Source organism: Muscardinus avellanarius, assembly GCF_963383645.1.
Source record: "Muscardinus avellanarius genome assembly, chromosome: 16".
In the NCBI taxonomy this organism is placed as follows: Eukaryota; Metazoa; Chordata; class Mammalia; order Rodentia; family Gliridae; genus Muscardinus; species Muscardinus avellanarius.
This window is the reverse complement of record NC_137802.1, coordinates 71,638,826-71,664,825: the sequence shown is the minus strand read 5'-3', so window position 1 is coordinate 71,664,825 and position 26,000 is coordinate 71,638,826. Positions and strand designations below refer to the sequence as shown.

General features: G+C 60.4%; 1 protein-coding gene across 3 annotated transcripts in view; it reads left to right on the top strand.

The window, feature by feature from the left end:
• Window positions 1-24,908, top strand: part of RBFOX3 (RNA binding fox-1 homolog 3) — a gene marked incomplete at both ends in the record, with an annotated part of 80,787 nt that extends 55,879 nt beyond the window's left edge. The window contains 11 exons of one of the 3 annotated variants that reach the window (XM_080712344.1): window positions 2,855-3,109; window positions 10,462-10,599; window positions 12,565-12,618; window positions 13,325-13,417; window positions 14,667-14,727; window positions 19,431-19,484; window positions 19,612-19,744; window positions 20,128-20,308; window positions 21,203-21,267; window positions 23,113-23,191; window positions 24,864-24,908. In XM_080712344.1, the coding sequence (XP_080568470.1) occupies window positions 2,855-3,109; window positions 10,462-10,599; window positions 12,565-12,618; window positions 13,325-13,417; window positions 14,667-14,727; window positions 19,431-19,484; window positions 19,612-19,744; window positions 20,128-20,308; window positions 21,203-21,267; window positions 23,113-23,191; window positions 24,864-24,908 (1,158 nt within the window). Of the gene's footprint in view, window positions 1-2,854; window positions 3,110-10,461; window positions 10,600-12,564; window positions 12,619-13,324; window positions 13,418-14,666; window positions 14,728-19,430; window positions 19,485-19,611; window positions 19,745-20,127; window positions 20,309-21,202; window positions 21,268-23,112; window positions 23,192-24,863 lie in introns of those variants that run through there. The other 2 variants (XM_080712345.1, XM_080712346.1) reach the window with 2 other exon arrangements.
• Between the last annotated feature and the right edge of the window lie 1,092 nt (window positions 24,909-26,000).

Below are 26,000 nucleotides of genomic sequence, written 5' to 3'. Positions count from 1 at the left end.
CCAGGGCCTGTGGAGTCTGCCATCCCTCCCTCCAGGACCCTCCCAGGAAGGGCCTCAGGGGGGCAGAGAGCCAGGTTGGCCCTGCTGGCCACAGAGTCCCTGGACCCAGGTTGATTTGGAATAGAGAACCCCCTTGTGGGGCTGGGGATTAAATGAGATCATGTCCTTAAAAGCAAAGAACCCTGTGTGCTCAGAAATGCCGCACGTATTATAGTATCCAAAAGTTCTGACTCCCAGGAGCCTCCTGCCCACCCTAGGCCCTGCAGACCCTGGCACCCACTTCCTGGGTCCCCGCCCTTACGTCGGCAGGCCCCCTGACTGTGCCCTTTAGCTCTGGGCTCTCGCTCTGTGGGAACCAGCACCATGGGCCTGATTGGCAGCTGTCACCATCTCTAAACGAAACCCAAGGAGGAGGCCCTGGGGAGAATTGGGGCCGGACGAGGAGGCAGGTGGGTAAGGCGCCCATCCTTTCTCAGCCTTGGAGGAGTGAGGGGAGAGGCTGGGGAGGTGGTGTAACTTAGTGAAGGCTGTAATCAAATATTCACCAGTGAATTGATCTCCCCTGCGTCTGCCAAGGCCGGTGGACAGGCCGCTCCATCCCCCACCCCACGCCCTCCACTGCCCTCTCCTCCTCTCTGCATCCCTGCCCGGCTTCAGGCCCTCCCTCTTGGCCGTAGGAGGCGAGGCGCTGCATTCTGCCCACCCCTGCCGGGCACTCCCGCCTGCCCCTGCCCCCGCTCCCCACCCTAGACCCAGCTCTGGACCCAACGCACGGACAGTGGATGATGTTGCTTTCTGGGCTGTTTTGAAACACCGAACGGGGAACCTCCAGCCAGGGGTGTGTGTGTGCTCACGAGTGTGTAAGTGTGCATGCGCGTTTCCCTCAGAGCTCGAGTGCTGTCCCAGTTTCAGAGTTTCTGCAGAGGGAGGGAAGGGACGGAGCAGATCTGCTGAAGTAGAAGATGCGGGGGAGGGGGGGTGCCGTCTGCCCCGGTGACAGGGGAGCTGGCTGGTGACAGGCAGCGGAGGTGGGCACGGGGTCCGGGGAGCAGGGGAGGGCTGGCTGGTGGCCCGGCAGCTGTCAGCGGGACTCCGCCTCGGCTCAGTCCCTCACTTAGGGTGGCCCCGTGGCAGCCAAGCTCCTAGAGCCAGGACAGGTGCAGTCGACCCAACATCTGGCAGCTGTGGCCTGAAGTTTCCCTTCCCTGCGCATTGGCGACAGGGCTTTCCTTGTTCCCGGATGTCTGCCACACCCCAGATGCCCAGGAAACAGCTGTCAGACGAGTGTGTTATTAACCTAGCAAGCAGTACCACAGAGAACAAGGCATGTTCTCTGGAGTGAGCGTCTGCCTTGCAGACCAAGGCGGACCTGAAGATGAGACACTCAAGTGTGCGAGGTCCACAGGTGGGGTCGCGGGTACATGACGGGCTCCCCGTTGGCAAGCACTTCGCCCGCCAGCCCGAGGCTGTGGCGGAGGCAGCCACCGGGGCTTAGAGCTGCGCGGGGAGCAGGAGAGGCCTTACTGCAGGCCCAGCCCTGCTCCCGCCTCCAGCAGGTGCCTCTAAATGCCTGGCTCGGCGCCATGCATGCGGTACAGGCCTCGGGGGGTCTTTTGGTGGAGAGGTGCAGGTGCTGCCTGCTAGGCACCCTTCCTCACCCCGACAGAACCACCCTCAACAAGCACCCAGACTTCTGCCCTTGGGTAGCAGTGTTAGACCCATCCGCTCAGTGGGCCGCTCCAACTGCAGGTGGCGCCTGTCCCTTTAGGGCGTGAACCTGTCTCACCACGCGTACCTATAGGGCATGCGCCTCGTGGGCTCAGAGAGACCTGCATCCCAGGGCATGTCTGCAGCACAGACAGCAGTAAGCAAAGATGGGCCCCCTCCCTCTCCTGCTCTCTACCACTGTGGAGGCTCCTGGCCTCTCAACATGGCTACCCACCAGGGTGCCCTAAGGCTGAGATTCTCACAAGCAAGGGCCCCAGGGTGGGCAGAGGATCTGCGTGACCAGCTACTGCGCTCCCAGGCGGTGCTGAGGCTGGATGCTGATGCCAGGCACCCCACTTTGAGAGGCACAGTCTGAGCACACCGCGGCAGCCCAGGCAAGGGCCCGAGCTTTTTTTCAAAAGCCCCAGCTGGAATCAGCCATGAGAGAGGACTTGTCTCCTCCTGGGGCAGCAGGCCTTTGAAAGGACAGAGAAAGGACTTTGGAAAGTCTCCTGGAGGGTTCTTAAGACGGAGGCAGAACCTCCTAGCACCTCTGGTACTGAGGCGGGCTGTGCGACCTCTTCTCAGGCCTCTGTCTTCACAGAAAAACCAGGAGCAGGCACTGCGGCGAGGTGAGTGGGTGAGCCCGCTGCGGGGCACAGGCAGGGTCCTCCCGCTGAGGGGACAACATGTCCCTTGACCAATGGGTCGTCGTCCGTATCTGGTGGTGCTGGTTTTAAGGAGTGTTACCTATAGGAGCACCAGGTGGAAGGGACACAGGATGGCTCTGTTATTTCTTACGACGGGTGGGAATCTACAGTTATCTCCACATAGAATGATTGATCTCCCCAAATTAGGTGGGTTAAAAGAAAACCCAAAGTGTGTCCATAGGTCTGACAAGATTAAGTGGACTGGCTCCCAGGCTGCCGTGCTCCCGACCTCCCCAGACGGCACTCCTTTGGCTCTGGGCTGGTGCACCTGCAGGAGCCCCATCTAGAGACCTGCTGGAAGTACTAAGTACTGGGCAACAGCACTGAGGTTTCTGGAAAGTGGGCGAAGGTGCTGGGGCTCTGGACACGTCGAGATTCTAACCCAGCCTCCTCTTCTCTCTCTCTCTCTCTCTCTCTCTCTCTCTCCCACCCCACAGGGCAATCAGGACGCCACGGCTCCGCCTGAAGCAATGGCCCAGCCCTACCCCCCTGCCCAGTACCCCCCTCCGCCTCAGAACGGCATCCCCGCTGAGTACGCCCCGCCCCCGCCGCACCCCACGCAGGACTACTCGGACCAGACTCCGGTCCCCCCAGAGCACGGCATGACCCTCTACACACCAGCACAGACCCACCCCGAGCAGCCAGGCGCCGAGCACAGCACACAGCCCATCGCTGGGACCCAGACAGTGCCGGTAAGGGCACCGCCACGCCCCAAGCTGCAGGAGGACCACCCCCAGGAGAGGGTGGGCGGAGGGGCCTCACGCATGGGGAGGCAGGCCTCATCCCAGGGTCCAGGGCCCCTCCACCCAGCCCTGGACCCCGCCCTCCTCACCAGCAGGCAGGGGGATCCTCGTGGTGGGCGAGCAGGTGCCCAGCCGGCCAGGAGTGGGAGCCATCCTGCCCGCCCCCGGCTCTCTTTGGCTTCCTGCTCACCGCACCTGTGAGACAGGCAGCTGTCCTGGTGTTCTCGGTGCTGCCGACCGCGGGGCCAGAACGGGTCTGGGGGTCAAGCCGGGTGGGCGGGGGGGGGAGTTGCAGGCCCTCTCAGGTGGCGGCCCCCCCCTGTTCTTTCTAATCACTTGTAATCTACCTGCTTGGCTGCCCTCCAATCAGATAGCTTCAATTATGTGGTTGTAAAGCAGCTGAGCCCTGCACTTCTCAGACACCCTGATGGAGTGAGTGAGCTGGGAGCAGCCCCCACCCCAAGGCTTCCCCTACAGCTGGCCTGCCCCTCTCTTGCCGGCCTCCCCAGCTCTCCCTGGGCCTGCCCCCAGCCCAGCTCTGGGGCTCCTGGTTGATCCGCCTGTCTCTGCCGGCCAGGTCCCGGCGGCTGGCTCTACTGGCGGAGGGGCTGAACAGGAGCCAGCACCCTTCAACTCCTGGCACTGCCCAGCTGTGCTCCTCAGCACGGCCCCTCCAGGCTGCCTCCTGGAGGCAGAGAGGGTCCAGCACCATCCTCCCCTCCCGGCCTGGGCAGGAGCTCCCTCCCTCCAGCCCCATCCAAGCACTCTCTGGACAGAGCCCACCCAGCACCCTCTGGGCTGGTCCCGGCCACATCTAGTGCCAGCCAGAACCTTCCTCTCTGCTCCAGTGCCACCAGCCCCAGCCATCTCCAGAACCAACCCCCACCACCAGCATCCTGGCGCCCCGTCTCCCTCCCCTCCCCCCGCCCAGGCTTCCTACATCTATAAGCCAAAGACACAAGAGGTCAGACCCAGGGGTCAGAGAACTCAAAGCCAAGCCATACTTCCCCGGATGCCCTGGCTTTGATTCATCGAACCCATGACCTACACAAGCTCAGAAAAGACACAGGTGACTCCAGGGCCAGGGAGGTCACCGTCCGCAAGTCCTTCAAGGGACCCTGGTCTCTTCTGATGGACCACGGCAGACAAGCCCTCTCTGGACAAGTCTCTGATGACCTTCTTATGAATTAATTGGGGGGTGTCTCCTGGTGAGCCACAGAGCTACACCTCAAAGAAACAGGACACAAGATGGTCAGAGTTGAGGATGCTGTAAAGTGGAGACTGGGACCATGAGCAGTGAGCCCCAAGGCCGCAGGACACCTGGAGCCTCCAGACGGGCAGGGCCACCAGGCCTCCATAGAGTCCTCTGTCGTTCCACATTTACCCAGACATTTCTCGAGCACCAGGCACTGAATTGACTCTGCGGGTACAGAGAAGAAATGGCCAGCCCCGTCAAGGACCAGAATGTCAGCAGGGGGCCCACTGCCGGGGAGGACCTCAGTGCAGCAGTTGGAAATGCCCTTGCTGTGTCCACAGCAGAGCACCCGGCTGAGAGAGGCATCTCTTGCTCAGGACCCCCGAACGCCTCCGGAAACAGGCCCGGTCCAGGGCAGAGAGCTGTGTGAACAGAACACCTTGACCTTGTTCCCTGGGACTGGGCCTCTCGGGCCCCGCAGGGAGACCAGGGTTGGGGTGCACAGATCTTTCACCCTGGGATACAGAGGACAGACCGTTACTCTCCCAGATCCGGGACCAGATGCTGGGCTGCGGGCCAAAGTGCTGGGCCATCGGTGACAAGACCCTGGAGACGTCAGGGCTGCCCCACAAAGACCCTGGCTCCTCTGGGGGCTGAGCACCCAGACTTGAATCACTTGTCTAGGCTGAGCCTCCCCTGTGGGAGGAGCCAAGCTGAGGACGGACGCCTGCTGTCCTGTTCTAAGGTTCCAGGAGCCGCCCTCCTCCCAGAGAGCTGTCTATAGCTGGCAGCCAAGGCCTGGTGCCTGTGGACCGGGTCAGGTGTCACCATCCTGCCCTTGGGGACATTAGACAGACTCCTTCAGCTCCCAGGAGCCTGCTTTTAGCCCTGATACTAGGACGGAGAGGTACAGAGGTGGCTGGCTCTGAACTCTGGCCTTGACCTGGCTTTTGCCCCTTGGGTCAGGGCTTTCTTTGCACTCCTGGGTGGGTGGCTGTCAAGTTACCTGCTCTGCTTCCTTGGGTCACACCCCACGCCACCTCCCAGCTTCCTTCTGTCAGTACCAGGTCAGGGCACGCAGGCCCCAATCCCCTCCGCAGGCCCAGGTGCCACCAAGCACTGGGACTCCCTTGAGGGGCTCTTCTGCCCGCCTTGTTGCGAGATGTAGCCAGACCCAAGAGGAGGGGAGCAGGTCCGAGCATCCCATCATCCACCCCATGTGGCCCCTGCAAAGCTGGCCTCCAGAGGTACTGCCAGGCCCCAGTGTGACAGAGCCGATGGATGGGAGGGAGCGGTGGCCCTTCAGCCCGCACATGAGCCTCTCCTGCCCTATGGCAAAGGAAAGGTTTGCCTGGGATTTCTGGACCCTTTAGGACTCTTCCTGCACCACCTCCTACAAAGGGGAACCCCTGTTCCAGGCAGTTGAAGGCTCTTGGCGACAGACACCAGAAGATCCAAGTAACAGAAGCCCTTGCAGACTAACGCTGTGGACAGGAAGGCAGAAGCCCTAGGGACCAGGTTCTCTGACCAGCTCTGAGTCCCAGTGGCCTTGGCCCCAGGCATCCTCCTAAGAACACCACCACCCATGGCTCTCCAGCTGAGGCTCTGCTTCTGCACAGGGGACTCTGCTCCGGCACCGTGGTAGGAGGCCTAGGGAACCATGGCTCCGCCCCCTGGAGCCGGGACTCGCACCTCTGAACAAGGCACTATCTGGGGGCAGAATATTCATGGAGCAGGTTGCAGATCCGAGCTGTGGATGGCCCTGGGGTCCCCACCGTGCTACTCCGCAGCACCTCGAGGGTCTGCACCGCAGGTGGGGAACCACTGCCGGAGGATTCATTCATGGAAGGTCATGTGAGCGCCAGCGCTGGGGATCCAGAGAGGGTTACCTCCATCCTCGTGTTCCAGGGAAACCGGGCACTCAAGAGAGACTGATTAGAAAGACTCAATAGAAAATGCTGGAAATGCCGGGCGTGGTGGCTGGTAATCCCAGCATTCCGGAGGCTGAGACGGAAGAATTGCGTGCGGTCCATAGACAGTCTCAGCTACTTAGTGAGGCCCTTTGCAACTCAGTGAGACCCTGTTTCAAAAGAAAAAGAATAAAAAATAGGGCTGGGGGTGTAGCTCGGAGGTAGAATGCCCCTGGGTTCCATCCCCAAGACTGCAAAAAAAAAAAAATGCTGGAAGATGTGCCTGCACCAGGAGGGTGCTTCCCGGGCTCGCTGGGTGGAGGGAGATGGGTCGATGGTGCATCTTCACTTCATCAGGAGCTGCAGCCTCCGGTCCCTGCCTCCTCGGCTCTCAGGGCAAGGTTGGACCAGGGTCCGTGGGAGGAGAAAGACAGAAGGGAAGAGGTACCAGCTCCCCAACCAAGCCACGTCACCCAGGCTGGTGGGGCTGGGGGTGGGCAATGTAGCCAGTCAACACAGGTGCAGAGGTGCTTAGAACAGCATGTGGTTCCAAGTCTAAGCAGAAGCACACAGCTCTGCCAGAGGAGGGGCTGCCCAGCACCCCAGGATTCTAAAGAAGACATTGCCGGGACCCGCCGAGAACCCCTCTTCCAAGGCTGGCTGGCTGGCCGCCCACCAGGGCTGAGCCCATTGGTCACCAGAGCTGATGGCTGGGTCATTGCACAAGTGCCCAGGAGGCCCTTGGAGAGCTCCCGCATCAGCAAAGCTTGGCTCTGTCCCAGTGACAGAGCGCCTGGTCCCGCCGGGCCCAACTCCGCGCTGCTCTCTGAGCTGAGCTCAGCGAGGGGGTGCAGGCCCCTCAGAGGGTGGGCATTGCACTGGTGCCATTTACACCCTGCCCCTAGCCCAGCAGGAGCTGCTCCTGGCCTCGAGGGAGTGGACGCAGGAGGAAGAGGAGGCTCCGTGGGCTGGGACGAGGCCCCGAAGGGGGTACTGAAGTCAGTAGAGGCGCCTGCTGCTTCCTGTGTTTTAGAACTGGAAGCAAAGACTGCTTTATTAAAAAAAAAAAAAAAAAAAAAGGGAGGGTGGCCTCTGTCGCCCCTCAGAAAGGCGACAGAAGCTGTGACGGATGGTGGGCAGGCCTCTGTCCCGCCCCAGGGCCGCAGTGTGCAGGGGCACTCTGGTTTTTCAACACATCTTACAATTTTACAGTCACTGAACCCATGTATCTGCCTGTGTCTTGGGGGCTGGAGTTGGGAGACAGAGGGGCCCTCATGTCTCATCCCACGGATGCCCCTCATTCCTTTTCTCTTGCCTCACCCTCAGCTTCACGCCTTTGGGGACTTGTGGTAGGAGTTAAGGCACCCAAGCCCCAGACACCCCACCTTCACCAGTAGCATCTATTGACTCCTTCCTCCCAGGGCTCCCCCCGGTGGCCACCTAAGTGCGCTGGACACTTCCCTCTGCTGGTCAAGTGCAGCATTGCATGCTGCTAGCCAGCCTGGATTCCCAAATCCATCACAGCTCAGTTAAAACACCTGAGCCAGGCTGTGGTGCACAGGCCCGTGATCCCGCTGCTTGGGAGTCCGAGACAGGATTGCGGGTCTGAGGTCAGCAGTGCGCAGTAACTTAACAGAGCCAGCAGCACACAGGAACTTAATTGAGACCCTATTTCAAAATAAAACATAAAATAGGGCTGGTGCGTAGCTCAGAGGGAGAACACACCAGCATTCAACCCCCAGTACCACACACACACACACACACACACACACACACACACAAAGACACTTGTATCAAGAGCCACTGAGGGCACAGGTGTGTGGAATGTACCGGAAGGGCTGGTGACCACTGCGTGGACTCCACCTGCCATGATCAGAGGGAGCTCAGACCTGTGTGAGGGCTGCAGGATGCTTGGACAGTTCCGCCTTGGTTCATGGGTACGGTCACCCTCTGAGTCGAAGCCGGCCCATTGGTCATCTCCAGCCCCTGGGCTGGGGTGGAGGAGCCCCCAGTGTGCCCCATGGAGCCCACTTCAGGGGTCTGCTCCAGCAGTACCTGGAGGCTCTGGGGGCTTGGCACCTTCCCTCCCACCCCTGCCAGCTATTCTTGCCCCTGACGCCTTCCTGCCTGAGCCCAGCTCCCATTGATAGACTCCTGGGGTGACACCTTGTGAACCCCAAGGAACAGCAGTACCAAAGCCTAAGGCTCCTGCCCCCTCCAAAAGCCCTGGCAGCTCACCGCCTCTCGGGGGCTCTAGGGAGCCCCTGGCCATAGCTATAGCTCTCCTCAGGCCCTTCTAGTGCTCAGAGGACACACTTTTCGGTCGGGATTGGCCGGATACACCTAGAATGGCCCGCTTGGGCACCGGCGGTCCAGGTGAGCAGAGGACAAGTTTCCAGGGCCCGGGTGGTGCACCGTGATCTCCCCTCCCATCGAGGGGACAATAAGACAGTGTGCCACACACCCTGCAGGCCTCCCAGCCCGCCCCAGCTCTCTGCCTAGGCTTGGGGGCCACCAGGGCCCTTGGCAGCTTATAGGGTGGTGGCTCCTCTGGTCACCCAAGGGCACCTGATGCTGCAAGGTCTGGGCAGAGCCTCCTGGCTGAGCACAGGAGTGTGGGGAGGGGCCTGGCCTCCCAGCAAGGAGACAGGGAGAGTCAGATGGCCAACTGCAGCTGGCGTCTAGACGGCTTCTGGCCCCTTGGCTGTGGTGCGGCCTGAGAGAGACTCCACCCCACCGGCCACTCACAAGGCCTCGGACACGGCCTCGCCCAGCCCCTGCCCTAACTCCAGGAGGCTGAGCTGTTAGCACTGCTGCCGGCCAGCGAGGGACACCCACCTGAAACGGCCTCTGCGAGCCGCGCTTCCTGGGAGCCCCGGGAACCGCCCTGCAGGTGTCTCTCATCTTGACTTTTCTCGGGCTACCTTCAGACCACACAGGAGGCCACGGCCACCAGAATCTACATTTGTACCCACTGCAGGCCTCCAGGGCCTTAGCATCCTCCACCTCTGCTCCAGAGAGGCTCAGGGCTCCAGACACCCAGGAACCCCAGTGCTGTCAGCTGGATCCTGTTCCAGAAGCAGACCCAAAGACATAGAGTCCAGCATAGGGAGATCTCTCTAAGACCACGAAGGCCAAAAGAGAATGGAGGATGGATGGAAGCAGGCCAGCAGGGGGCGCCTTCCTAGCCTGCTTCCCCAGGGCAGCTGAGCTCAACCCACTAGGCGAGCCCCCTGGAGCAGCTCCCACTGCAGGAGCTGGGGCACCCGCGGCCTACGTCTGTCCGCGCTGATGACCTCCTGGACACGGGCGCTTCGGCACTGCCCACCCTCTGGCCGGCGGGTTAAGGAGAACAGGCACAAGGCTGGCTGGCGGCCTGGGTGTAGAAACGCAAGGGCACAGGAGGCCTGGGTCCCGGTGCCCAAGGGCGGTAAGCGCCCTGGCTACCTCCACCAGCCAAATGTGTACCCGGCTGCGCCAATGGACCACACACTCTGTCTGCTTTTGCCATGGCGGATGCAGCCGGAACTGAGGGCCCAGCCTCACGGTGAGCTCGTGCCCCCTCCATATGCCAGACACATCCACACAGGCAGCCTCCGGGCACTTCTTGAAGCTGCAAGGTGACAGGCTTACACATCGGCAACTTTGTTTTCTGAAAGCCAAGTCCTTCGGAGAGCGTCTGCCAGCCAGCACTTGGGTCCCAAAGAGGACTGGCTGTCTGGTTCTGACCTTGCTATCCCGGGCCTTTTAACAGGCTCCTGGGGGCAGCCCCCAGGGGACATGGGTGAGCCCGGCAGGGATAGAATCGGAGGGAAAGCCTCTGCAGGAGACGAGGGGTCAGCACATCTCAGATGTACCTGGGGCCTGGTCCTGAAGTCTCTCTGGCCCAGACACCAGAAGAGTCCCTTGGAGTGCAATGGTGGCCACTGGGGCTGAGCAGCCCTGGGGTTCCACCTGTGGACAGGCCCAAGCTGAGGGGCTCAGGATGGACCTGGCCCAGGAGGCTTGCAGGGGTGGCAGAAGGGAGGTGTTCTCACCGTACAGCTTGGGCAAAGGCCAGAGGTGTGGCCTCGGGGGCTCAGGTGCACACCCGGTGGAAGTTGCCTGCCCTGATTCTCTCTCGAGGATCCCGGGCCCAGGTGTGAAGAGGGACACGTGGGACAGGGGACCTCCACAGCCTGATCCTCTCCCCGCAGCAGACAGACGAGGCGGCACAGACGGACAGCCAGCCGCTCCACCCCTCCGACCCCACAGAGAAGCAGCAACCCAAGCGGTTACATGTCTCCAACATCCCCTTCCGGTTCAGGGACCCCGACCTGCGGCAAATGTTCGGGGTGAGTGTGCGAGAACCCGGCCATCCCTGCACCTGCGCACAACCTCCATGGCACAGTGGTTCCCCTGAGACGGGGAGGTCCCCAGATTCCCTCCCCTGGGTCCAGGGGCTCTCAGCTGAGCCTGTGGGGCTGGGTTGGGGTGCTCACGCTCAGGGTAGGCCCTCACCAGGAATCCACCCTATCCTCAGGGGTCTCCTAGGGTCCCCTGGGCCCTGCAGCCAGTTTGGGTCTAACTCTCCAGCTATTGCCATCTGACTCGTATCCCCCAGCAGAGGGTACTGTGAGCCCATCAGAGCCCCCCCATGTGCCTGGGGATTGGGCACTCCCTCTCGTGGGGCACGTCCCCCCTAGCTGCCCAGGTGGGCACATCTGACTGGAAGCCATCAAACAAGGTTCCCTACCTGGACTTCCCAGGTCTCTTACTAGATTTTATACTGGAGGGTTGTAGTCAGATGCAGCGTCCTGGTGAGAATTTATAGGCCCGCCTCTGAGTTTGGTCACTCGACTCAGGCACCCAGCAGGAGATGACACCCATGGGCGCTGGGGTTCTTGTGGGGAGGCGGGCCAGGGCAGCACAGCCTCCCAGGTTCCTGGGTCTGCCCCAGCCACAAAAGACCAGGTGGCTCAGCCCTCCTTCCTCTCCTCTCTCCACCCCCTCACCCCACACTCCCCTCCCTCTGCCTGCCACACAGCTGGCCCCTGAACCCCAGCTGGCCCCTTCAGCATCTCCCACACAGCTGGGATTTGTCAGGCAAATGGGAGGGAGCAGCCCCAGCAGGGAGTCCCAGCATCCTGCCCCCAGTGTGATCCCAGAAGTTCACGTACCATCTCCATTGTGGGCCTCAGAGGATGTGGGGCTCAGACTGGCCACAGGACTGGAGTGGTTTAGAACTCTCAGGTGAGGAGGACAGTGTCCTCTCTCGAGCCGGGGCCTGGGGAGGCACCAGACCTCTGTGAGCCTGTCAAAGCCAACCATAGCTGTCTCTGACCAAGGTCCTCGCAGGCACCTGCTCAGTGAGTCCCTACAGGACAGGTCACTGGGCCCCTACAGCATGGGAGAGCAATGGCCTCCTCTTCTCAGAACTTGGCAGTTGGGATTGCGTTGCTGCCTGGTTCCCTGGGTCCCCAAAGCCCCCTTGCTGAGCCTTTACGATGGTCAGAGTGAAGGGGGACCCCGTCGGTGGCCGGCACAGGAGGGTACAGGTTGGGCTGTTCAGGGAGCCGGCTCCTAGGGTCCTGGGCTCGTGTGTTCTTAGAGACTCTGAGGTGGGCACAAAGAAGAAAGCAGACCACCTTGTCCTGACTGGCCCGTGTGTCCCACACTCGCCGGAGCCTGGCTCATCCCTGCCGCTCGGCACCCCACACACAGCCCGCCCCCCAGGACAGGCTGCAGGCAGAGCTGGGTCCTCTGGGTCCCCAGTGTGCAGCTCTCGCCCTCCCCTCTCTTGCCTTCCCCCTGGCCGGGCTCCCTCCTCCACTCCCTCATCTTCTCCCCAGCTCAGGGAGGCCTGAGGGTCCCTTTCCCAACGGGGGCCTGATGTTCTATCAACTCAACCCCACTTCCTGGCCCCAGCTCACGTCCTTCCTTCCCCATCCTCTGGAGAAGGGCCTCTCGGTAGGTCTTTACCTTTTAGTACGAATTGGAGATGGCAGTCATGTCTTGGTCATTCCAGCCCCACGTGGGCAAGTCCCAGGGGGACCCTGGTGATACTGAACCCGCCTTGTCTCCAGTTCAGCCAGCAGTTGAGACCGTTGTGGCAGAACCTCGTCCCTAAGGAAGACCCGGGCCTCCAGGAGAAGGGAGGGGTGCCCCTGCCTCTTCTTCCTGGGCGGGCGGCAGAGGGGGGCCCTAGGATTCTAGTTTCCCAGCCCTGGGGCATCTCAGGAGTGCAGTAGGCAGGCAGGCTGGTCTTAACCCACCCTTTTCTGTCTCCCCAACCCTCCTCTCCGTCTCTGTCTCTGCAGCAATTCGGAAAAATTTTAGACGTGGAGATCATTTTTAACGAGCGGGGCTCCAAGGTGGGTGCCGCGCAGAGGCCGCCACCATTACCGCGCCAGCTGTAGGTCCCGCCAGGCTAACGTGTGGCGTGTGCGTTTCCTTCCTGGAGAGCTTCGCGCCCGAGGACCCCTGAGCAACACGGGTGCTTGTACTTCCCGCTCCTCCGCCCCGCCCCCGGCTGTCTGTGTCATGGCTACCGTTCATGTTTCTCTCTCTGAGCTGCCAGGACTCTCGCCTGCACCCAGAACCCACCCTCACCCCACCCACCCACCCACCCACTCACCCCAGGGCCCAGGCCCACCCTTGGAGTAGGCTTGGAGGCTTGGAGGAGGGCCGCAGGGTGGGAGCTGGGAGGTCAACAAAGGCAAGCTCTGCTCCCCTCCGGAGGGCGGAGGGCGGGAGCCCCAACCCTGGGCTCTGAGGGCGCAGCGGGCCGGCCGGCCTTGGCCCCCAACCCAGGTGGGGTTCGGGCGGCATTTATTTGGTAGCTGTGGCCTGTCCCCTCAGAGATGACAGCTGGTCAGGCCAGGCCAGCAGCGGCCCCTGCCCTGGGCCCAGCCCTCCACCCCCCCCCCCCCGTATATCCTGCCCCGGCACCCGGTACCCAACAGACTCTGGGCTCACCCGACTGGACCCTCTGCCCCTCTCCCTCCCCGCCCCGCCCCTCCTCTTCCTCCCCTTTCTCAACCTCTCTTCTCTCTCCTGTCTGTCCTCCTCTGCCCACAGGGCTTTGGGTTTGTAACTTTTGAAACTAGCTCAGATGCTGACCGAGCCCGGGAGAAGCTGAATGGGACGATCGTAGAGGGACGGAAAATTGAGGTGCTCAGATAAGTGCGCGGGGGCAGGGAGGTCCCGAGAACCCCCACCGTCCCGGGCCCCCCACCGCCCACGGCTGCCTGCCCCACTGAGGCCGGCGCCCACCACCGCCATCTCGGCTTCAGGGTTCAACCCACCCTGCGGGTTCCTTCCACTTCCTAGGAGAGCCCTGCCCCCCAACCAGAAAGTGTTCAGTTGAGGCTGTGGCTGCCCCCTGCCCCCCACACGGCAGCGGGTGGCTCTATGGAGGTGCACCCCCTGAGTCCCCCTGGAGGAGGAGCCGCAGCTGCCCCTCCGGTGCTGCCCAGCCCCCACGGCCCTCACTGTCCTCTCCCGGCTCCTTCTGGTTAGAAGCAGGGGCAGCAGCAGTGTCCAGAGGGGGACAAGGAGAGGAGCCAGGCCTTCCACACCCCCTCACCGCCTCTCCTCCCTGCCTCTGTGCCGCGGCTCTCGGGTCCACAGCTGGGTCCTCAACACGCAGGGCCTGGAGCAGAGGGAGGCTGGAGGCAGGAGGGACCCTCTGCAGCTAAATAATAATAATAATAATAATAATAATAATAATAATAATAATAATAAAGGAGTCCCTGGGGATGTGGTGGGAGGTTTCTAAAGCTGAGACATGGACCAGCCCAGTGTCCAGTGGGCTCACACAGGGACGTGGGGAAGGCAGTGCAGTCTAGTCCCTTCCCTTCCTCGGACACCACCTGCCCTCTTCCCTACTCCTGTCCACACAGGCCTCCCTGGTTCTCTGTGTCCCCTGGACAGTGGCTGGGGGCTTACAGGTGTGTCGACAGGACTCAGCCCCTTGGTCCCTGCCTGCTTGTCTAAAGCAGCCCATCTGCCTCACCCCCATGGCCCCAAAGAGCCCATCAGCAAAGTCCCTGTAGATGGGAAGTGGCCATCCCGGTGGCCACACCTAGGAGGGCATCGGCAGCTAGCGGGGAGAGAATATCTCGGAGGCCGGCGTATCAGCTGGTCCAGGAGCACTTTGTAGAGAGTCCCCAGCAAGCTTCTCCAACAGTCTTGAGTTGCCAGAGGGGCTGGGGGTCAGTTTATTGGAACGGCTGTGAAGAGCAGGAGCCCGCAGGCCCGGGCTGAGGGTCTTGGGCCAGGCCGGATGGCAGGATCCTGGCTCCCAGGTCTCTCCCTGGAGGTCCTGGGGAGGCAGGAGGACAGGCAGGTCTGGATACACGGTGAGCCTGAAAGGAGGCTGACACCCCCTTACCTTCTCTTTCTCTCCCTCTCTGGACAGGTCAATAACGCAACCGCCCGAGTCATGACCAATAAGAAGACTGGGAACCCCTACACCAACGGTAAGTGGCCCGGGACCCCGGAGGGCCGCGAGCCTGGGCGTCCAGCCTACTGCAGTCTGGCCTTCCTGGGTACAGAGTCCCCACCCTACCTGATGTCTCCCATCAGAGCCCCCCTGGGCTTCCCAGGTGCCCAGCAGAGCCTTAGAAGCTGTGGAAGGGCTTCCTGGATGATTACTTACGACCTTCCAGGGGGCGACTGTTTCACGGGCTCTGTGACCACCTCTTGCCCGTGCTCAGGGAGGGCAAGGAGGTGCACAGGGGCCTCGGATAAGCTCCTAGACTTCTCTGAATTCCAGTCTCCTTATCTGCAAAACAGGCACAGTGATACCCACTGCTCAGGGCTGTTACGCGACAGATAGCATTTCTAAGTGTGGCCCAGGGCCGGGATAGAGGTGCCCCCCCCCCATTTAGTGAGCGTCCCTTTGAGCTTCCGAAGCCTCAGCAATGCTGTGAGGTACCCTGCTCGAACCCCACAGGTCCACAGCGTGGCCCAACTGCGTGGCCCTGCGCGCATGGTGTCCTGGGGGTGTTGGGTTTCCTTGAAGATGATGGACTTAGCATCTGCTGATGCTAAATGCTGGCTGTGAAGAGACCTGGGGGATTGCTGGGGGCTGCTGCCTGGTGTCTTAGCTCCAGCAGCATTTCAGGGCCTTTGCCATTTCTGCCTCCTGATGGGAAGCAGCTTCTGCAGCCATACGGCACGGGGCCACCCAGAGTCAGGACAGGTCTCCCTGCCAGTGACCTACCCCCATGTGGGGACAGGGCGCATCACGTCATACCCAGACATCCTGCCCCATGGGATTGGCCCCACATAGATCAGGTGACCAGCCAGCGCAGAAAGCCTGTTCCAAGCCCAGGAGCCATCCTTGCGCGACCTGATCTCATCTGGTGGGGCAGGATAGAGGTTCTAGCCAGGACCGAGGTAGAGTTGAATATTGTCTCCTCCCCAGCTTGTGGGGCCTCAAATCTCAAAGTCTTTCTAAAAATATGGGGGTACCCAGCTTTGCCAGTGTCCCGAGTACATCCGGGCTGTGACCTCTGTAACCGGGTGGTCGGCACGGGAAGGTGAAGCAGTGGGCACTGTGTTAAGGTGGACAGGAAATAGGAGCTGTTTGTTGGAGGGTGTGATTAAGGACAGTGGAGGCTCTTGTGCGTGCAAGACCCGCCGCTCATCCAGGGCCCACGATCAGGGGTATAATCTGGGATGTGCCACTTCTAAGCTACCATGTGTTCAAATTTATCTGCATTAAACTTGGTAAAACCTAACTTCTGTGAGGTCCACAAAGAACTAAAGAGTCCAGTGTTGGTCCTACGTAGGGCCTCACACACAGGCTGCTTGTTCTGCAGCTCAGCAGGGGTGGCCTCGATAATCGTGTTCTGGTTGTAATAGCACTGTGGGCTCTTTTCCTCGATGCAATAGATAAACTGAATCAGGATTTTTTTTTTTCTTTTTCTTTTTGCGGTACTGGGGATGGAACTCAGGGGCATTCTACCTCCGAGCTACACCCCCAGCCCTATTTTTTATTCTTCATTTTGAAACAGGGTCTCACTGAGTTACAAAGGGCTGAGGCTGGCCACAAACTGCGATCCTCCTGTCTCAGCCTCCCAAATGCGGGGATTACAAGCGTGCGTCACCACGCCTGGCTTGAATCAGGAAATTAAAACTAATAGACAGCTCAGTGTAGCTTCAACAACATTTTATTACAAAGTCAGTAGGAAATAGAAAGGAAAGAGAAGAAAAGCAGCGTGCTTGGCAGATACGCTGGGGACCTCGAAAATGGAACTCTTACCTACTACCTCCCCTCGGTCCCCGGCCTTGAAAAACAGATTTTGTATTGGTCTGTCCTTATTGGCATTACCACGGCAACAGGCTAGTAACTTATTTCTTAGGCAGGTGGCCCCTTTTGTCTGTGGGCAGTATACTTGCTGAGTGCGGGGGTCAATAATCTACCTTGCTTTCAGCTCTGTACTGTTTGCTCACCAACTATGGGTGCTTTGAAGCAGCACCTGGAATTTATCTTTCTGGGTCCCGAAGAATAGGAAGGAAGTAGAGGCATAAATCACACAAGTGTAGCTGTGTTTGCTCCAAGAGCCAGGCACAAGGCTTCTGCTATCTTTATGGCTCCAAAATGCGTCAGGCAAGTCACTGTGATCTTAGGGTTTTCAGTTGTCTCGTGTACTTTTAAGGCTAAAAGGCTTTACTGCAGGTAAACATCAGGACAAAGGGCAGAGAGAGGGGAGCTCTGCAGCGTAACAGCCGCCCCTCCCTGCCCCGAGTTCCGCGCAGCAGCCAGGCTCTGACTGCCTTTTACGTTTTGGAAATCAATACCAGAGCAATTTTCCAATACCGTACAAGTAGCCAAAGTGCAGGCTGGCCACTGTGCCTTGGAGCTGCCCAAAGGCACCCTGAGTAACTGACTGAAGGCCAGACAGGGGCAGCACAAGGACAGAGACACGAACGTCCCCTGGAAAGCCTGTCTCCATGGTCCCTTAAATTAACTCTTCCAAGCAGCAGCGGCATACACAGCAAGGGGGCTGTTATTGGCGGCCATTGCACACGGGATCCCACAGGAAAGGCCCCTGGTCGGCTAAATAGGTTGCAGGTGGCAGTACACATGTTCGAGGGCTGGGGTATCAGCAGGGGTCCTGACCCTGCAGGCTCTTCTCTTGAGAATCAGAACTCTGAGGAGTATAGACCAAAGCCATCCCCGGCCAGCGATCATGGGGTGCCGGCTCCTAAGGAGGAAGATGTCAATACTGGCCAGATGTTGGGGTGACACAGCTGTCTCACTTGGAGGCCTGTGCCGGGCTGAGCAGGAAGCACAGGGCTGCACCGCGGTGGCCCTCGGTCCCCTGCAGGCTGTCTGGTGGCACCTGAACACTCCTAGAACTGCGAGATTCATTAGCCAGGAGGCGCGGCTCCCACTGCAGAGAACAAACCTACCAGGTGCGGTCAGGTGTTCCTATTGACAGAGTCACGAAGAGACCACCTAGGGGGCTGCTTCTGTGAACTGTGGGGTCCCAGACTGAAACGGGGCCCCCAGACAGAAGCACCCAGGAAGCCAGAGTAATAGGTTGATGTGCCCAGGGCCCACAAAGCAAGTGTTCAGCCTCTGAGCCACACTCATGCAAGATGGACACCCAGGATTCCCCTTGGGATGGAGCCTGGGGGAAGGAGCCCCCCGACTCTGTGCTCTGCCATGGGCAATTTACTTGGGGCTGGAGGTTCTCCTTCCAGCGAAACATTTCTTCCTTCCTAACCTTAGATTTATGGAAGATACCAGAGTCCCAGCCATGATGGTCCAGTGATAATGGACTTGGGACAGCAGGTAGCTCAGGCTCCTGGAGGCTGAGAAAGTGGACCTCTGGGAAGGACGGTCTTAGCTGCCTCTCATCCACCCACCCAACAGCGGGGCTGTTAGAATCTGACTTAGGGGCTCCTGCCACTGAATGCTTACCCTGGGCCCCTCCAAAAAGGATCTCACCAGCTGGCCAGTGGCTCAGGCCTCTCTGTCCCTCCTTACTCAGAGTATAAAGAGCTGGGCCTGCAGCACCTGCTGAAGAGAGAAAACGGGGACGCTGAGTAGAGTGAGGGCCAGGCCTGGAAAATTAGGCATCCCTCCACGCCCTATCTGAATGTCTGGGCTGGAGCTCTTGAAGCCAGTTGTTTCCCACGCCCAATGGCCTCTGGAGCGAGTCAGGTCTCTGTACTCGGGTCCCTGTGAGAGGAAGACAGAGCCACCAGCATAGAGGGGGAGGCTGGCATGCAGATTCCAACGCCAGAGCAGGTCTGGCTTGGGGCCACGGGTCTGAAATGGCCCTGCCACCCACCACCTTCATGACCGCTGCTCCTGCACCCAGCCAAGCTCCAAGTCCTCTGTAGGATGGAGAGGAAGCAGGCCTACCTTGTTCAGAACGGCGTGGGGCAAGCAGCGTGCTCAGAAACCAGCACGTCAGGGTTCTTTTTTCTTTTCTTTTCTTTTCTTTTTCTTTTTTTTTTTTTTTTCTGGTACTGGGGATGGAACCCAGGGGCATTCTACTGCCGAGCTACACCCCAGCCCTATTTTTTTTATTATTAATCTTTATTTTGAAACAGGGCCTCACTAAATAGCTGAGGCTGGCCGAGAACCTGCAATCCTCCAGCCTCAGGCTCCCAAGTACTGGGATTACAAGCATGCGCCACCACGGCCCAGCTATGCCAGGGTGCTCACCCCAGTCCCGTGGCGCATCCTCCTGCCCTCCTCCCTGGCAGCCCTGCTGGTGGATAGAGGCTGATAGGAAAAGGGAGCAGGTTTAGCACCGGGGAGAAGGCGGTGGGGAAAGGCCCCCCAGACCCTCGGCCCTCATCGCAGCTGTGACCACAGGCGTTACAGGCTGTCCCTGGTGCTGCGGGTTTCTGGGGCTGGTATCCTGGCTGGAGGTGCCTCTGGGAGCCAGCTCTGGAGAGCTCTGCTGAAAAGGACCCAAGAACCCGTTCTCACGGACAGGTCGGAGTGCAGCGGCCCCTGCTGGCCAGCTCGTGTGGGCGCAGCCTCCGCAGGGCAGCACCGGGCCTGGCGGAAAGCAGGACCCTGGCTGGCCTCTGCAGAGGCCGCGCTCTGGGGACCTCGGGGTGGGGCACAGCCGCTGTCTCAGGGCCCGGGGCGTAAAAGGTGAGGCGAGGAAAGGCCTGGGAAGCCAGTGACCGCTCTGTTCTGTCCTAGGCTGGAAGCTCAACCCCGTGGTCGGCGCAGTCTATGGGCCTGAATTCTATGCAGGTAAAGGCTCGCCGGAGGGGGCAGGGCCATGTGTTTGCGGGATCCAGCTGGGGTGGGAGGCAGTGTCCGGGCGGGGCCCTCCCTGCGCCTGCCCTCCCCCACCTTTCTCTCCCATTCTTTCCTGTAGTGACCGGTTTCCCCTACCCCACCACGGGCACAGCGGTCGCCTATCGGGGCGCGCACCTACGGGGCCGGGGCCGGGCCGTGTACAACACGTTTCGGGCTGCGCCGCCTCCGCCCCCCATCCCAACTTACGGAGCGTGAGTACCTGGAGGGGGGGGGCTGGAGAAAGGCCCCGGGAGGGGGAGAGGGAGGGGAAGACCCTGTGCAGCGGGGTGGGGGGGGTGGGGGCGGCTTTTCCCTAACTACGGGGTGGGCGGCGGGAACCCCAGAACTTAGCCTGTATCCGCGTGCATCACCAGTACCCCCGCCTCGGGGATACCCCAAGGGTCGCTGGCCCAGAGGGGACGGGGCGCCGCTGCTGACCCCGATGCTCGCGGGGTCCGGGAGGCGCTCCCTGGGGTCCAGGGTCCTCCCTGGGGGAGGGCGGGGGAGGGGACGCAGGGCTCAGCCGAGGGGCCCCTGGGTTTTGGGAGAGAGGAGCTGACCAGCAAGGGTGTTACTCTATTGTTATACCAAACAGGGCATTGGAGCAAACGCTTGTTAAAATGCCAGTCCCGTGGGCGGGGCTGGCGCCGTGGCCCCTCCCTCCTCAGCCGACGGCGGAGCCGGCCTACCCCACCTCTCCAGCGTTCCCACCACTCTCTTGTCCGTTTGCTTCCAGGGTCGTGTATCAGGATGGATTTTATGGTGCTGAGATTTATGTAAGTGCAGCCCGGGGAGGGGAGGGTGGAGGCCCGGCTCCTTCAGTTTGTCCACCCTCCTTCCTGGGGACCCCCAGGGAGACCCCCAGGGCCAAGCGGCTGGTCTGGCGAGCCTGGCATCCCTGGGACCCCAGCGGGCCCCGTCCCTGTAGTCTGTGTTCATGGAGGGGGCAGCTCTCCCTGTCCCTGACCCCCTGGGGTCAGCGAGTGAGGCTCCGAGGACACCCCAGGCCCACAGGGTGCATGTGTTCTGACGCCCATACCCCCTTGGGTCCTGAGGCTTCTCTCTCCCTTCATGGGGCTGCAAGTAACTGTTTGATCCAGCTCGGAGTCCCCGTGGCACACCCACACAACAGGTCTGGCCCCACCCGGGTGCCCATAATCCAGCCACCCACTCATCTAGGGCCAACACACCCTCAGAATTAATGCCTTCTTGGGCCCTTGGCCCTTGAGCCTGCCTGGTGCCCAGGGTAAGATCCAGAATCACCCAGATGTTATGCATGCCTGTTGGTATGCAAGTCTGGAGCCGCTGGCCCGTGGCTAGGGCCGCCACCACACAGCCAGAGTTATAAGTGGTACGGTACACAACAGGTGTGAGAAGGAAGGAAGGATGGAAGGAACGAAGGAAGGAAGGAAGGAAGGAAGGGTTAATGAGTAAATGAACAGGTAGCCCTGCACATCAGGAATCATCCACTTCACAGTCCCCAGACCGCCACCAGCCCCGGGGCCAGCTAAGCCTCCCAGGCCGAGGTAGAGGCTGAAAGCTGGGGACTGGGCCGGTCCTCAGCCCGCCCAAGGGCCAGCCTCAGAGTCTGTGTCCGCCCGGGTCTCCCTGGCTCGGCCTTTCCCTGCGTGAGCCTCACTAAGCGCGTCTGCCTTCTCTCCTCCCTGCAGGGAGGCTATGCCGCCTACAGGTACGCTCAGCCGGCAGCAGCCGCAGCAGCAGCCTACAGCGACAGGTGAGGCTGGGCCGGCGGGGAGAAGACAGCCCAGGGCCGGGGAGGGCTGGGCCCAGACAGACAGGAGGCCTGGGGGGGGGGGGGGCTGAGCCTGGTGGACACAGGAGAGTAGGTTCAGGTGGAGATCTGAGAGCCGGGGAGCATCAGACACTCCCTGCCTGTACGCTGGGGAGGCTGGGGGAACCCCAGTTCTCAGGCAAGCAGAGCATCTCTGATTCCCAGCCCTGCAGTCTGACACTCCCCCAGCTCCTGAAGCCCCCCATGAGAAGGGTAGTTGGGAGCCTCTGCGTGGCCCCTGGAGACAGCTCTGGTCTTTATCAGCACGTCGAGGTCTGAAGCTCTAGCTCAGAGAAGGGAAGATACTGGGCTCCTTTCTCCCACGGGGAGGCACGAGACGTGAGTGGGCACTGCGTGCCATCCCAGAGCAGCCAGCCTCCACCCAGCTAAGAGCATGCCCAGAAAGAGGGCTGCTGGTACCCTGCTTTGTTCCAGGGGACATGAACTTAAGCACCCCTGCCAGGGGGTGGAACCCACATCCTTTACCGTGGCCGCGTGGCCTGGTGGCTGCAGACTTCCCTGTTGGGATCATGCGGTAGTTTTTTGGGTTTTTTTGTTTTTTTTGTTTTTTGGTTTTTTTTGTTTTTTTGGCAGTACTGGGGATGGGACCCAGGGGCATTGTACCTCGGAGCTGCACCCCCAGCCCTATTTTTTTTTTTAGTATTTTTATTTTATTTATTTATTTTGTAGTACTGAGGGTGGAACCAGGGGCTCTTCTACCTCCACGCTATACTCCCAGACCTATTTTTATACTTAATTTGGAAACAGAGTCTCACTAAGTTGCTGAGAGCCTCACTAAGTAGCTGAGGCTGGCTTCGAACTTGTGTGATCCTCCTGTCTCAGCCTCTCAAGCACTGGGATTACAAGCGTGCGCCACCACGCCTGGCTATGTATTTTTATTTATTTATTTATTTTTGGTGGTACTGGGGTTCCTGGAAACCCTTCTACCTCCAGGCTACACTCCCAGACCCCTTTTTTTTAATATTTTTATTTGGAAACAGGGTCTCTTAAGCCAGCGCGGCTGGCTTTGAACCTGCGCAATCCTCCTGTCGCCGCCTCCCAAGCGCAGGGATTACAAGCGTGCGCCACCACCCAGCGCTGTATTTTTATTTTTTAAACAGGGTCTCACTGAGTTGCAGAGGGCCTCACTAAGTAGCTGAGGCTGGCCATGAACCACAATCCTCCGATCTCAGCCTCCCGAATGCTGGGATGACAAGCGTGCCCACCGGTGGTAGTGTTTCTTTGAAGGCAGCCGTTACTCTTGCCCACATGCCCACTCGGGGCCTCTTGCCCACATGCCCACTCGGGGCTGGTGTGGCCTCTTGTTCCATCGGGCAAGGCATGCCTGCCCTGCAGCGGTCCATGGCCCGGCCCTGGACTAAGAAGTTGAGATGTTACTGCTCAAATAAATTGGGTGAGAGGAAGGTTCCTGGGGACGCTGATCCCCCACCCCGGCCCTCATCCTTCTCCTCTCTGGAACCCCTCTTGCAGCACTGAGCCCTGTTCTTCCTGGAATCCATTCTCCTCCCATGCAAGCTCAGCCCCTCCACGTAGGACACATGGCCTGTAGGCAGGATTGGCGAATGCAGGATGTATTAAAACGGTGCCCATTGCATCCCAGAAACCTCCTTCCAGACAGGGAGGGAGGGTGGGCTGCGGGGGAGGGGAACCTCGTGGCTGGGACCGCGAAGAAAGATACACACTCAGTGCTAGTCCGGGAGGAGGGGGCCCTAGCTGCCACCGCCCTCACCGCACCCTCCCCACCCTCTCCCTCTGGTACTCCCCCAGCTATGGCCGAGTGTACGCGGCTGCTGATCCCTACCACCACACCATCGGCCCCGCGGCGACCTACAGCATTGGAACCATGGTAAGGGGACCAGGCCCGCGCGGCCCTTGGCACCAGTTCTGATGAGCAGGGCGCCTCTCTGCCGCCGGGTGGGGTGGGGGCTCTGCAAGGACTACACCTGGAGGACTGGCCTGGAGTCGGTTAGGGGGACTTGCCCTTCATGCCCTTTCTCAGTTGAGGGGTGGCAGGTCTGAGCAGACAGCCAGCCTCCCGATAATGCCTGGTCCTTGGAGAAGCACCCAGCCTGGCCGGTTTTCCTGAGTCCTGAAAGCAAAGTCCTGCGAGGGCCCCTCCATTCCCACCGCCACGAAATCCAAGGAAGCCAGCCGTGGCGTCTCGCCCAGCGGAGGCTGGCGGTGTCTGTGGGCGTGGCCAGTGCCGCCCTGTGGTGACTTTGCTCCGTTTCTGTCTCCTGGAGCCTCTGGAAAAATGGCACCCGTTCCCCAGCAGCCTGGCACTAACAGGGTGGAGAGGGCGGCGGGGGATTGGGGACCTCTGCCGCCAGGGGCGCTCCAGGCAGCGTGTCTCTGTGTGTGCGTGTGCATGTGTGTGTGTGTGTGTGTGTGTGTATGTGTGTGTGTGTGTGTGTATGTGTGTGTGGCCAGCTGTCGACCATACGGCCCAGCTTCTCTGCGCCCCAGCTCCGCGTCCCGTGCCCACCCACCTCTCGTGTCCACCCCACCCCAGCAGGACAGGGCTGATGTCTGTCTTTCGCTAGCTTGGCAACCAGCATCAAAGATGAAAAGGATGGGGAGGATGTTCTGACACAACGTGAACTTTTTCCTCCTCTCTTGGTTTTGATCCTCCTTCCCAATATTCGCTTTGTCTTTTTTTTTTTTAATTATTATTACTTTTAACAAGCCTCAGATACCCAAACAGCTGCAGACAGCCGAAGAGGGCAGCTCCAGCAGGGCCACCACGGCTCTCCTGGCAAGGCCCCCAGTGCTGCGGCCGGCCGGCCCGGGGGGCCCCGAACCATGGTCCCTCGGTGCGGCCGCCAGCTACAGTCTTTCTTTAATTCACAGAGGGCCCCTCTGGAGCTCTCAGCTTTTAAGATTCTCTGTATATATTTTTTTTTCCTTTCAACCATTCTTCTCTTGCATTTGCCATTTCTTTGCTTTTCTGGCAAAACCGGACTGGGTGGCTCCCAGGAGCCTCTCTGCCAGGGATGGGCAGCCCGGGGAACTTGCAGGGGCAGAAGCAGCTGTTTGCCTTAGCATGGCACAGAGCAGAGCCTGGGAGGACCCCAGTGACCCCAAGAGCGCCAGGCAGCCCCCCCAGAGAGCGCCCAGAGGTGTGGACCTCAGGGTGGAGCTGGTTTCAGTCCCTCAAGCTCCGGAGCCAAGGCCCAGGGAACCTTAGGAAGTGGGGCTGAGCCGGGGACCGCCCTCCCTCTGGGGACAGAGGGGTGCCAGAGCCCAGAGAAGAGGCCCAGAGGCGGCTCAGAAGCTCAGGAGCCAGGAGCACCCCCTCCCGGCCTGGAGCCCACCACCACACACACCTAGGCCCCTCCCCCCGTTGCCATGACAACCCAAGGCCCACTCTTCCCAAAGAAAACTCTTCAGGGGGTAAGAAAGCGGGATTCAGTGGTTTCTCTTTTTGTTTTTCTTTATTTTTTTATTCCTTTTTGCTTTTTCCCCCCCCTTACCAAAAGACGGTACTGATTGGCTGTTTTTCATCTTTGATGTTGCAGGCTAGCCTCTGCCGAGGAGGGTACAGCCGCTTCACCCCCTACTAGCAAGAGACCCGCCCCTAACACTATTCACCTACTGCCTATTCCAAACCAAACCCTACCGCCCACACACCAGCCACAGGAGGACAGTGCGCCCTCCCGGCCAGCCGCACACCGCGGGCCCTCCGCGACTCTAGACTGCCTAGAGTATCACCCGGCCGCTGGCCCCCACCCCGCCCGAGACGGTGTGTGTGTCTTTGATGCGGGTTTTTTCTGTATGTCTGAACCTTGGTTTCCTATCTTGACTTTGTTGATGTTGTGCTTTCCAGCCGTTTCAGGTACAGTATGTGCCCTGCGGGGGGCAGAGGCAGCCCGCCCCGGGGGCGATAGCACCCCAAAGGATGACGCCCAGCTCCACAGAGCTCCGCCACAAGCCCCCACAGCCTGCCCCACAGGGCTCGGCCTCCCGGGCGTCCCGTGGTGCAGGTGCAGGGCTCCAGCCCTGCTCTGTGGCCTCCCCAGATCCCCAGGCTGCCGCCCGGCCTGCACTCAGTCCCCACAGGGGCTGCCGCCTCCGTGCGCCCAGCCCCCGCTCAGCTGAAACTAATATTTCTAATTAAATTGTACCGATGACGTTTCCTGCGGAAGTAATCGCAAGCTGGGTGTGCAAACTGCCACGGTCACACCTTTCCCAGGGACTCTCTAGTGCTGTTGTGAGAAACCGAAATGTCCCCACCATCCAGGCAGCCTTGCGGGGGCCTGGAGAGCCCCCACCCCGCGCCTTCCGCCTGCCCTGCTCCCCAGGCAGCCAGCCTGACTCTGGCTGCTTACCCGAGGGCATCCGCCCTGCCCTCGCTGTGCCCAAGGTCCCGACACCCCTTTTTATCAGGGTCTACCCCAGAAGTCCCGCGCTGCAGTCAGGCAAGGAGAACCATGATCCCCCCTCCCCCAGCCAGCCAGGGCTGCCACTCCAGCCTGCCCATTGGCCAGTGGGGACCTGCCCTGCCCTGTCCCACTGCAGAGAACCCGAGAGGGGATGCAGGCTGGGACGTGGGGAGCTGGGCAGAGATGGGCGTGACAAGCAAGGTCTGTCCAGGTCCAGCCCAGCCTGTGGGCAGGGCCGAGCCACGGGGTGTCACACTGCCCCCCACCCTGCAC